This window comes from Siniperca chuatsi, linkage group LG21 (assembly GCF_020085105.1).
Source record: "Siniperca chuatsi isolate FFG_IHB_CAS linkage group LG21, ASM2008510v1, whole genome shotgun sequence".
Taxonomy (NCBI): domain Eukaryota; kingdom Metazoa; phylum Chordata; class Actinopteri; order Centrarchiformes; family Sinipercidae; genus Siniperca; species Siniperca chuatsi.
This window is the reverse complement of record NC_058062.1, coordinates 20903491-20917105: the sequence shown is the minus strand read 5'-3', so window position 1 is coordinate 20917105 and position 13615 is coordinate 20903491. Positions and strand designations below refer to the sequence as shown.

Below are 13615 nucleotides of genomic sequence, written 5' to 3'. Positions count from 1 at the left end.
CAGTAGCTCAAAGCACCACTGTACCTGAGTACAGCCATCTCGCCAGATGCTAAGAAATCTTTTTGCCTCTAATCACTGACTCCAGCTCCCTCTGAAGCAAGGCCTCAGTGTTCTCCACTGTTCTTAAAAAGGTATATGGTAAATGAGTGTTTAACTCAACTGTTGGGTTTTGGCATTAGTGGCACAACTGAAGAACTCGCACACATACTAAGCTCTTCATTTGTCATCTTATAGCTACTTTGTGTTGACACAGCAAATACAAAGTGAAGGTGGAGGTTCCTCTGTTACTTTTCAAGCTGGTTTAGTTTTGTTTGTCTTTGTTTGAGTGACTGGTTCTGTTATATAACAAGCAGTTGGTGTTTTCATGCTCATAGTAGTCAGTTAGAGGTGTGCCTGTATAATGGTTTTACTCTATATCATGTTAACAACAGTGCCAACAATTTCTATTGCCATCATCAACATGACTACTGTCGTTTTCAGAGGGGGCACCGTGAACACAGCACAGTGCTCCTGTCTAACATTAGCTAGTTGACCTACTGAAGCATGACCAGTTTGTGGGTTCCAATTTGTAACTTTGAGACATAGCGCCCATTTTACTTGACTGACAATGAGAAAGCCCTATGCCTCAAGATCAAGCATATTAAAGGTCCCTTCTAGACTTTTCTGCTATGTTTTCATTCAGTGTTACTCTCCAAAACCCATCATATCCTTGAGGCTCAGTCAATATAGCATGCACTGAAGCATTTGTTGCTTCAATAGACTACATTTACCATCAACACTGACTGAACATATAACACATAAAAGGTGCCGAATTTTCCCATTTAACTGCAATACAAACAAAATGTGGACCCACTTGTAAAAACATGGTGCACAGGGTACCTTTTTAAGTTGCTCCTCACAGGTCAGCTTCAGCTCTACCTGTGGCGAAGGTTTCATCTCAGCTTTGGAGCGATACATTCTTTGCATTACTTGACTGGTGGAAAATTAAAGAGAAAGATAACGCGTTTGTTCCATTCGTCTTGTGCGGAGGTAGTGTTCAGAGTGGCAGGCACTATTAGCGGCTTGTAAGAGCTACGCAACGGTCGGTGCTAACCTAAGACTACATGTAACACAAACAAAGGATAAACTAAACACCGTCAAACCAAACAAATCCAACTTAGGGCCATGGACGACACCAGCCTTTTTATATAACGAAGACCCGCACTAACAGGGCCTCTGTGATATCAAAATGGCGCTCAAGAAAGTGTGGCGGCCATTATGTTTACCCGAACTTTTAATAACATACGTCAAGTTTATAGGGCTGAAGAAAGAGTAACCAACACTTGCTCATATCAAAGCCAGTGTCTCCTTTTCAACAACAGAATGATTTAACTGGGGATGAATAAACTTACGTGATAAGAAGCAGACAGGATGTTCAGTTCCCCCTTCCTGCAGGAGGACAGCCCTGCAACAATTTCACTTGCATCCACCTGTATCTTAAAAGGTTTCTCAAAATCAGGAGCTGCAAGGACAGGAGCAGAACACATTAGTTTTTTTTTTTTTTTTTATACAAGTGAAAGCAGCTTGACAGTGAGCGACCAGACAAAATGAGTGTTTTTACTCAAAAGGTTCATTAACCAAGCCACCACAATGGAAAAGTTGGCCAGTTTTTGACCAGCCCAAATATACTGCCAAATCAACTAAATCTGCCCATGTAAACTGAGTTAAAGTACTACGAGAGGGTCTTTTTAGAAACTCAGAGACCAAACTATTACTATGCTCGGTATCCATGTTTAACACAGTCAAATGGACTACAAAACTAGAAATTAATTCTTAAAGTACATCCCAAAAGAGCAAAACAAGGCGGTCTGAGGGACCACAGGGAGATTGAGTGATTATGGGGTGCCCCCTCCTAACTGCCTTGCACAAACTAACTGCAGCAGTCTTTGTGTGCATACTGGCAGTGGGTTCTTATGCACCTACAAACTGTTGATTGTGGATGACAAACTGCCCCGGCCAATACCTACAGAGCCAACTGCTACTGACCGCGCCAACTACGCACACAAAAATAATAAAGGGCCCTGAAACAAAAAATCTGCAATTTCTCCTTGTGAGGTAACTGCTGCTACAGCCTATCCGGGGGGCACATTGAATGCTCCAGCCATACAGCAAAAATGGCACAGCTACCCAGCTACAATCATCCCCACAGCCGTATACTGCATAACCCACACTCGCTGTTCTCATTGGATATACACCTTTTTATATGTAATTGAACACAATAGAGAACTGTAATTCTCAAGTAATCAATCAAGTAATCAAGTAATTTATAAAAGATAACTCAAAATAAGTAAAGCATTATGTGTGAAGTCAGCAGTCAGTGATGAAGTGTGGGCGTTGGGTGCTATGAAACTGTAGGTGCTAAACAAAGACTATGTGTGGCACGATCCGAATGATAAACTAAACACAATCAAACCAAACAAAACCAAGTTGGATCCCTGAATGGCACCAGCCGTCTTGGAAGTAAACCAGCTTCTAACTTTTTTGGTGGGAAGGTGAGGGCCAGGCAATCAGGGAGGACCTGAAAGTGGGAAGCAGAGGCAGGCCAAAACAGGTACTGTCATACGGCCCAGGGCCGTCACACAGTCAATACCCAGAAGTCAAAAATGGGTATGAAAACATTAATAGATGCATGTCCTAAACTTTTAACAACCAACCTGCTGGTGTTTTGAGTTATGATGTTAAGTGTGTTTTAGGTTCATGCTTTTGCAGAGTTCAACAAAGTTGCAATATATGGTTCACTGTTCGGTGTTTATTTACTTTGCCTTTAGCAAACCTATGCTGTAAAGTATTTTCACTGTATCGTAGAAAAGGTTTCAGTCGTAGTCATCTGGACACTGTTTTCAGAATCAAGACGTTTCGGCTCCCATCCGGAAGTCATTCTCAATTGTGAAAAAATTGGACGACTGAAACCTTTTCTACGATAGAACACTCCTGGACGAATGAGGGACTACACCGTCTTATTTTCACTGTATTTCAGCTTGAAGTAGTATTTCAGGAATGTTTTTGATAAATATCATAATACTGTTTTCCTTGAAGTTTTTGGCCAGGATATTCGTAGCATGAAAATTTGATACAGTCACATTCCTAGAACGTGGGTCTGACGTTATTAAAAGGTTAATCAATTAAGTAAAATAACTTAATGTCTTTATGCATTAATAAGCTCCTTGGTTTCTATGATTGGCATGAAACTTCTACAGCAAAACAAAGCTGCTTTGTTTTCTGTTCAACTCCGTAACAAGTTACATTTATGGGAGCAGTACAGTAATTTCTAAGAGGATGATTTAAGGAAATTTCTATAATTGGTTCAAAATGTTTTGTTGTCTGCATCCAAAAACATTATTCTCAAAATTGTGCCAAAAATGTGGTTGTAATTAGCATTGTCAACACTTTTTTATAGCTATTGATGTGGGATCAATGAAAAATCTAAATATGACTTTGTTCTTTGGCCCTCAGGTACCAGCCCTCCTTCCACGGTGTAGACCTCTCTGCCCTGCGGGGGGCAGCAGTGGATGAGTATTTCCGTCAGCCAATTGTGGTATGTTGTCCACCACACACATACACAGATTTTTACATTTGTTAATTAAATGTCTGAACACAGCAAATGGCCAAGTTAAAGTGTGGAGTGTGGTACTGGGATCCAAGTCGAGGACTGATTGACTTTTTCTGGACACAATGAGGTTTACCCTGTGCGTGTGGTCCAGAAAAGCAGTCTCAGGTTCACCTCAGAAAAGTGGTCTGGTTCACAAACATACATGAGCTCCGATCTTCCTCCACAGGACACATTTGATATCCGTATTCTGATGGCTAAGTCGGTCAAACACACAGTCAACTTCTTGGAGACCAAAGAAGAGGATCTCTACAGGTGTGTGTGTGTTTGTTTGTACAAAGGCTTGTGTGTATAGGTATATTAAATGTATGTGTCATACCCAGTTTTATTAATATGTCTCTTTCCCTGCCTTTTCTTTTGGGTCCCAGGATAGAGATTCCCTTTAAGTTCCACATGATGCACTCAGGCCTGGTGCATGGCCTGGCTTTCTGGTTTGACGTGGCGTTTATGGGATCAGTGTAAGTCAGCTAGTCAGTGATAGACGCATGATAGCTCCGTTTGGAGTGTTTTGAATCTTAAGAAATGCCTTTTAATTAGTCTGACACACTTGTCTTGACCTAACACCATCACTCTTCTTGCCCCCTCTCTGCAGGATGACAGTATGGCTGTCCACAGCACCCACAGAGCCTCTCACCCACTGGTACCAGGTGCGCTGTCTCCTGCAGTCTCCCCTCTTCACCAAGGCTGGAGATACGCTGTCCGGCACTGCACTGCTGGTGGCCAACAAGAGGTATGATGCTTCTAAACTTAGTTCTCTGTAGCATGGTATTACACCCTGTACTTGTACAAGTCTAGTTTCCCAAGACTTTGAAAGCATCCAGCTTTATAAAAATGTGAATGAAATCAAAAACTGGTCATTAATATTTGATGTAGACACCTCCATTGTTATTTCAGTTATATGATTGAAGAACTTGGTGTCTATGATGGCACAGAAAAAGAATAACTGCTACAGAGCAGAAAGAGTCAAAGAAAGGAGAAAAAAAATCTGGTTTCTCGTGCACTACATTTCTATTCAAGACAGACTCTTTTTATCATGAGGTGTATCATCACATGAGTAAGTTGTTAAATAGGATCTTGAACCACAGGGCCTGCTCTCATTTTGCATTACAAAGTAATATTACAATAAATGATACTCAGTAATGTAGTCATGCGACATGCAACTCAAGTGTCTTTTTTAGTAAATATGTTTTGTAAGTATGTTTATATACTGAAATACATATACATACATCATAAATATATATATATATATATATATATATATATATATATATATATATATATATATATATATATATATATATATATATAAAAATAAACTAAACTAGAGCTATGATGACTAATTGATTACTCGATCGGCAACAATTTTGATAATCAATTGTTTGAGTAGCTTAAGCACAGGAAGCAAGTTTAATAAACTACTCCCTGGGGCACCACTGTATCACCAAGTCAGCGTTTTGCTGATAAAGCTACAGGCTCTCACATGCATGGAAACAACAATGACAAAGAATATATAAATGCAAAAATAAAACCCAATAATAATATGTTAATATTATATCAATTATTATTGTCAGTTCATACAATTTTGTAATAATTTGTCAATTAATACATATCTGATCTCCTTCCCAACAGACAAAGCTACGACATCAGTATTGTTGCCCAGGTGGATCAGACAGGATCAAAGTCCAGCAATCTCCTGGACTTGAAGAACCCCTTTTTCAGGTGAGTTGGTGTCTTGGCCCCAGTAACACACCTGGATCTGGATGGCATCATTTAACGGTTGAAGTGGGGAGCACTGTCTCTCTCTCTAATTTCGAACCTGTGTGTGTATGTATTTACAGGTACACAGGCTCCACCCCAAACCCCCCTCCTGGCTCACACTACACCTCCCCATCCGAGAACATGTGGAACACGGGTTCGGCCTACAGCATGAGTCAGGGGATGGCTGTATCAGGTGAACACACACATAAACACTGGTAGATGAAACGCATCCTCCATGTGTTTACAAGGGGCACCCAGCATCAGATTTTCCATCTGTCAGGGATTTTCAGTAATATCATGGAAGTGTAAGAGACAGGGAATGGCAGAGTATTTGACACATTTTGAAGTTGGGAACATCAATTTATTTTCCACTTGCAAAATAAATTGGTTTCATACATTAGTTGTATCAGATACCTTTTAAACTGTAAACAACAACATAAGTAAACCAGAATGGAAGGGAATTTTCAGTTAAGAACTATTGGTTCTGTTTTTCACCTCTCAACAAACTTAGTCCATTGATAGAGACCTTAGAGATACATTCGTGTAACCTTAACTGAAGATGGCTGGTGACCTGGAGTTGGAGTCCAAGTCTGGAGCTGTGTAAAGGACCTATAGCCCCCAGTCTGTGCCTGAGTGTTTTCTCCACAGAGAAGGAAAAACAGCAGTCCTAAAGCTGTGATCTGTGTGATTAAAATCATACTGACCAATATCTGATTTCTGTCAGATTTATGTCCACATATGAGTGGCCCAAAGCTACTAAAACTGATCTGAGAACATTGATTGACTGAGAGCATTGATTATTAACAGCATGCTTTTTTCTTCAATGTCAAATAGCTCTTTTCCACTATGGGAGCTTCCCATAACCTGAACTTGTAAAAACCTGTAGGGTCTCGGGTTTAGGTTCTGCATTGTTTTTCCATTGTGTTTTACAAACCAGAGCATTTTGGATATATGTCATTAAAAAGGCGACACTATATGGCCTCACCGGGACAAACGTAATTTTTATGTGCTGTTTGGTATGCGAGTGTGCCGAATGCAGTTGTGGGAAAAACAACAATGGAAATGGTTTGCTCATATAGATTTTCTTTTACATTTACACATGGTGACTTTTGAATGTCATTATCAGTAAATTAATAGAAGAGCTAGGGCTGGACGAGATATATATTTTAATGTGCGATATAGCAGATGACTATATCGTCATATTCGAGTTTTCAGTGTTTCCGCTGGTCACTGCGGAGGGGTAGTTACATTACTTTAGTCAGCCATAAAGTGTGTAGATAAGCTCAGGTTGCAGTATAATAGTTAGTGAGTGTGTTGTGTGCCTGACTCAAAGCTGCTAACTAGCTAGTTGTTAACAGTCTGGAGCAACTCTGCTATAAAGAGTACAAGAAGACTCTGTAGCACCGTTACATAAACTGGGACTTTTTATTTTCTGTGGCAGCAAACACGACACACAGCCGTCCAGTAACTATTACACTGCAACCTGGGCTCATCTACACACTTTGATTAAAGTAACGTAATGTAAAGGCTTACTTTGACAACAACACCGCTGGTTACCCACAAAGCCACCGTCCTTAAAGGGAAGGCTCGGCTGGTAACGAGTACGTAAACGTTGTGCAGTAAAATGGTCCCGGTCAGTGTTTTCCTATTATTAAAATATGATGTTTCTGTCTTCATATTGCTGCTATATTAATGTGTATGTTGCATTTTACTGCTGTAGATGTTTAAGGTTGAGCTAATTTTAATTGCTTTATATACTGTTGGTTAGTTTAATCTACAGCAATGCATCATATTCTACAAGATCATCATATGTTTACACTATTTCAGAATTTATGGTTTGTTATTTTAGAGAAAATGTGTATATCGAGATATATATCATATATTGCGGGATAGCCTAAAAACATAGAGATATAATTTATAAGACATATTGCCCAGCTCTAAGAAGAGCCCCACCCACTGTAGGAGGTTGACAGAATTAATTAATCAGCAGACCAGCAGTTCTCCAGAGCCAGCTGTGTCCCTCAGAACAGATCGACTGCCGGTCCCGCTCTCTCTCTCTGCTCCATACCGTCAAAAAACCCGTTGGCTGTTCGTTACATGATTTTTGAAAATACCACTGCTACCCGAACATTGCTGGGAGATGTAATTAAACTTGTAACTTACTCCCCACACTGTGCAAACAATCTACAATTTACACAAATGCATGACAAGACAGCAAAACACGCACGATGGGTATTCTGAATCACAATATCGCCTGGATATTGAAACAATGCCCTGCAGTGCTTATATGTCCTGCTTTATTAATTACCACATTGAAAACCAGCTGTTGCATTCCATCCCCCCAATAGTACCTGGAACTTGGATTTAGTATCACCTGCTGAGCAGTACTGAAATTTAAGTACAAGAACTCACCCCCAAAGTGGGTGTAAACAAAAGCAGAACCCTTAACAACACTTAAGGCTACACCTTAAGTTACAGGTCATTAAGGTCCTGTAGTGGAAAAGGCCTATAATATGTATAATACACACTTGGGGCCTCATTTATAACCGTTGCATACACACAATATACACAAAACAGGGCTTGAAAGATGCGTCCACATCCCACAGAGAAGTTGGGATTTAGAAAAAGAAACTTGATGGGGGACTGTGCGCACCTGTACTGAAACGCCCCAAGCTGAAGAACACATTAGGGCCTGTTGCGCTTCACATTTTGGATTTGGACAGACCATTAGAGTATTTATTTTAATTGCACAGTCAAACGATAGTTTTGAATAAAAAGTGACAGACCTACTTCTTCCTCTTTTTTTTTTTTTTTTTTGATACTGAATCCATCTATAATGCAACTGCCAGTATTGTCCTCCATCATAATATCATAATGGGCTGGTGAGTAAAAGGCAGAATTGCTTGTTGTTCCTTGTCGCTGCTAACGCTGCTGTTGACCCAAGTCAAATGGTGTCACCAGGCCCTATGCTGAAAACAGCTGTATATAATGTGAAAGCTGAATATGATAAAATTCAGCATGTTTTCTTTGTAGTAAATGTTGATTAGTTTGTTTTCTGTCTCTCCCCTCCAGGGATGCCTGCAGCTTATGACCTCAGTACAGTCATCGGCAGCGGCCCGTCAGTGTCTCACAACAACCTCATCCCCCTGGGTACGAATCACTTCTCCTGACAACAACATCTCATAAAAATAGGAGAGTGACAGAGAAAGGCTGCAGTGCAGCATGAAGTTGCAGGAATGAAAACAACTGACGTTTGAACAGAAATGTTCATGTTGTGCTCTCTAGTGAGCACTGCCGCATTGTATGACATGGAGAAAAATGACAAGATTACTTGGCTAAATATTTTCCTCATCACAAACCTGAAACAGCATATTCTGTAGGATTGTGGGTTTTAGGAGAGTTACTGAATGACTCAGCTGTCATATGACATGATATGTGAGCTCAAGATAAGTGATGAGGTGGTGGTTAAGTGTTTTAAAACCTTTTAAGGGACAGAAGATTAGCTTTTTGCCCAAACCTCTAACTTGATTAGAGTGTCAGATTAGTAAATGTAAATGACATGCTTATGTTACTAATCAACACCTTCATGGTACCTTTATGTAACTCTGTACTTAATAGTGTTCATGATTTGATAATAAAATGCTTCTTCATATGGCACTTTCATCCTTTCAGGTCTCAGGTCTTCACCCTTGAACAACAAAAACACTTCTACTGGCCTTCTAACTCCCACTGTTCATACACAATGTATTCCTACTGCTTTCAGTTTTTACACTAAAGACAACACTTAACTGACATTATCTTTCAGTTTATTCACTTAAACTAGCACTCCTTTCAGGATTTCCACTTTAACTGACCCCTGCAACTAAGTGTATCACCTACATTTCAAGTGACATTTCAACTCCTTTCAGGACTTATATTTATACTGATACTTCCCTCAGCACTTACACTTAAAATTTACACTTCAACTAAGACAGTGTTTCAGCTGTTTCAAATGATTCAATTGTAAATTTCAGCAACAAGTACACGTACATTTTCTTTAAAAAAAAAAAAACTAAAGTGTATTACAGACTCTGTCTTCTGATTGGTTGTCTGACAGTTACAGGTTGTACTACTGTTGTGAGTAACTTGGCTGATGTGTGATTGTGTCTGTGGTGTGAGAGACTTATGGAATCCACCTTGTGGTTTGTAGCTACAAACGGGAAGCAACAGGCTAAAGTCTGTTGTCGTGTGGCACATATTAACTGTGCTTTCCTCTCTGATTGGTCACAGTGAACACAGGAATTGTAAACCACACCCACTCCAGGATGGGCTCCATCATGAGCACAGGAATTGTCCAGGGTATGTCCACCTGTCAGTTTATAAAAACACCACAATACAGAAACACAAACAATGAAATCAATTTGTTTTGCTTTGTTTGCAAAAATTTACCATGCACGCATCTTCAGTGGGAATGTTGAATATAATGCTTTGTTCTTCCCTCTAGGAGCCACTACGGGCCAGTCAGGCCCCAGCAGCAGCGGTACTTACTATCCCGTCACCAACCAGTTCACCATGGGGGGTGCTGCCATCTCCATGGCCTCACCTATGGTCATCCCCAGCAACACCATGCATTACGGCAGTTAAGACGAAGACCTCACAAAGACCTCTTCGTCCTCCCCGCCCCCGCATGACAAGAGATCCCCAACCCCTCCCAGTGGAGCCCCACAGTCCGCCCCCACCCTTCAAACCCTGACTGATCCACCAACCGCAGCCAAAACCAATATACCAAAACCAGTGCTGTGCTGGCACTTCATCATTTTGTTCGTCATCCTCATTCTACTCTGTTCAGTCCATCACTAAATGAACGGTCAAACGTCCTTGTATCCGTCCAGACTCGTCTTGTTAACAGATGAAACCTCTTCCCCTCCCCCTCTTTGATCCATTGGGATTGTAACACGTGCACAGCTGAGATGCACTGCCGTTATCATCTATCCTCTTCCTGGGTTTCCACCCTCCTCCCTCAATATGTATCTCAATCCCTCCTCTCCCCTTCCTATGGCCGTTTTTTAAATGTGTCATGATGACCCAGAAGTGTTTCTTCAAACCCTTCCTTCCCTAAAAATGAACTCGCTGCCAGATACCAGCATCAGTCCGTTCCTACAATTCTCCACACCTGTTTATCAAACTGAAGCTTTTCATTTGTACAGTAGGACATTTTCATCGTCAACACTCATCTCTGGGCTGCCATCTTGGCTTTTCATATCTGATCCAATCTTCAAGGCCCCTCCGCACTTCTCTCAAGAGACTGACTCATGCCACAAAACAGTTCCTTTAAATCACAAAACAACATATTTTCCCTGCTTGCCACTAGTCAGTCTACTCATGCAGACAGTTTTGGTTTTAGACAGATGCAGATTTATCAGAGAACTGAAACCATCTACATGCCTAGGCACCCTAGTAGAAAATATGCTTTTTTTTGTGATTTGGACAAACTGACCCTCTAAGTTCTGCTTATTACCCAATGTGTGGTTCAACTGAAAAGCAGTGGTGAAGCACTAGGATTCACCTAAACATCAAGATTTGGGAGAATGGCTTGGTCACCTTCCATGCTGAGTAATGAGATAAATAGGCACTGTAATCATCTGTGTGTCTGCTGTGATTGTATGTTCCAGTCCTCTTTGCTATTATTTCAGCATACACTGCATTGACTGGAAGTGGGCTCCATGCTAGCATGTTGGCGTACATCACATCAATAGTTAGCCGATAGTTAGCCTCATGGTAACACATGGTGAGATGCTGTTGCGTAAAGGAACAGATCTGATATTTATACTGTATTTTTAAAGCTGCATGAATTGATATTTTTGACCACTTGGGGACAGGAGAACAAGATGTAAACACAGCACTGATATATCACCTCATAAAGTTGTTACGGTGAACGTGCTAGCAAACAGTTATTTACTCATCTAGCACACATGGAGATATATTCTGATCACCAGACAAACGTAAGTCCAATATTCACCCTCCTTTGAGCTTTGTTTTGGTCTCCAACTCCTGAGAAAAATATCTGGCTCTTCAGCTAGTAAATGCGCTTCTATGTTCACCAGATAGTTGATAACTTTTTCTATCTGCTGTTTGGTGCTAGGCAGGTAGCGTACAGTGGGTTTATCAGAGCTTTTTCACTGAGAACAACTGCCTGCTTCTGATGGAAACAAGGTTGATGAAAGTGCTGAGTGAACCAAAACAGTACATTTGTGGGCCGTATCAAAACAACGAGCTGAAAGATGCTAAAAAAGCTACATAGAGCTGAGGGGAACTGCAGTGTTTGGTGATAATTTTCTTTGGGTTCATTACTACGAGTGACACCTTTCACATTACACAGTCATTTGATCCGTTGTTAATCTAAAAATATTGATTAGAGCAGCTTTAAATATGCTTGTACATCTTACCCGTGATGTGGTTAGCCTAGCTAAGCTCAATGGCTAGAAGAAATATACACCTCCCAAAAACTTTAAAGCTGTCTTAAGCTTTATATATTGTTTATGTAATATGTAAAAATAAGACTGTAAAAGAGAAGTTTTCGGGGCAGTATACCAGAGGCATTTTTTGACTAACGACAGCTGGGTGCCATGTCTGCACGCAGCATCTCGAAAGTCCTGTCCTCATACTGGGGTTGCCAGGTTTGAGCACCGTCCAAAGTGAGCAGAAAGCCAGGTGACACTTTTTATCTTCTCTTACAACAAATTAATAAAAGGAGTTGTTGGAAGGTTTATTTTGTCTGACTTTTGAAAGAGCTAGGCTAACCTTGCCACAAACCTTAGCACTGAGATATATGTCTGTACTAGTTTACCTACTGAAATTGGATTGGGTCTTTTCATCTGTGGGTTTGATGGCAAACAAGCGTATTTCCTAAAATGTTGGCGCTGCTACAGGTTATAATTCTCTCACTTCTGAGGTAGGGTTATGGCCTCAGAATGCTTCAACTAGGTCGTATGATGTGTTGTATGATCACATCTAAAGGGGTAAGTGTTTATAGCTGTTCTGAATGGCCACACCTGTCATAGCCTCCTTGTGGCTGCATCCCACTCCCTCCCTGATCACTGTCTTTGTGGTTTCAACGTACTGAATCGTACAACACTTTCAGTCTCTCCTTAAAAGCATTCTTGGTGTTGTCCTTAGTTGTACACACAAAAAGTGACAGTAGTAGTTGTGTGAATATAGAGAAGTTCAAACCCGGTTTTTGTGTGTTTTTGATACTCAACATGGAAGGTGACCAATGGGACAATCTGCCTAAAACTTTGTCTCTTTGTTAAAGCTACTCCTGTAAACCTGAAACACGCCTTCTGCTGCTCCCATTGCCTGTTGTCTTCACCCAATACCCAGTTTTTAGCTGAGAGGACATTGCAGCAGCTCCTCCCCAGCCAGTCTTTCAGTGAGCCAGATTGCTCTGGCAGTTGGAAGAGGAAGATTAGGAGAACGCACCACTAAGGACCAATGACCCAGGTGGCAGCCAGCTGGCTGCCGGAATAAGAAAAGCTGTGCTGGATTGGCAGCGTCCTAGTTTACATCCTCGCTTTTTCCCCTGCTTCTCCTCCCAACCTCCTTTGAGACTGAGAGACTGTCACAATGAGACTTCAATGTCGAGGCGTGGGAGACAGGGCCACCTCCCTCCTCGTCTGTTCACTATGTATGACCTCCAACATATCATGCCCCCAACACACCCGACACCCTCATCCCCTTTTATCAGTCAAGGAGAGAAAGACTGACACATGTATGCATTGCTTCCAGTGTCACAGCTGTTGGACTTGGTTTATTTGGAATTTATGAGTTAGCAAGTTTTAAGAGAGCTGAGAAAAAAATGTCTCTTTGTAGGATTAACCTTTTTTATCTTTATTTTGTTTTTTCTTTCACAAAAAAACAACAAACAATGAAAAAAAGAGAGCAAATTAAATGTGGTGGAGATGTTCCAAAACCATCCTGGAATCAGGTGTTGTAGTACTTTAATTTGTTCCCTCTAGTTTGTTAAATAGACTGTGGACACACCAGATGTTTACCATGTGGTAGCTAGCCTATAGCGATATGTCCCTTTTGTCATGGAATCATTGCTCTGTGTAGTCAATAGTGGCATCCACTTTTATCATGGAAAAGTGTATGAGGAAGACTGTGTGTCATGTTCTGTCATTTCTGTGTGTTGAGCAACCAGTAATAACACCTTTCTCACTGTCTGACATCGAC

General features: G+C 40.9%; 1 protein-coding gene across 1 annotated transcript in view; it reads left to right on the top strand.

Moving 5' to 3' along the window:
• The window catches only part of carm1 (coactivator-associated arginine methyltransferase 1), a 34003-nt gene extending 20395 nt beyond the window's left edge, over nt 1-13608 (top strand). Inside the window, exons 8-16 of the mRNA XM_044182057.1 lie at nt 3493-3574; nt 3816-3901; nt 4015-4104; nt 4239-4376; nt 5276-5365; nt 5485-5597; nt 8477-8554; nt 9674-9742; nt 9888-13608. Coding sequence (XP_044037992.1) covers nt 3493-3574; nt 3816-3901; nt 4015-4104; nt 4239-4376; nt 5276-5365; nt 5485-5597; nt 8477-8554; nt 9674-9742; nt 9888-10027 — 886 coding nt within the window. The 3' untranslated portion in view covers nt 10028-13608. The remainder of the gene's footprint in view (nt 1-3492; nt 3575-3815; nt 3902-4014; nt 4105-4238; nt 4377-5275; nt 5366-5484; nt 5598-8476; nt 8555-9673; nt 9743-9887) is intronic.
• Nucleotides 13609-13615: the final 7 nt, after the last annotated feature.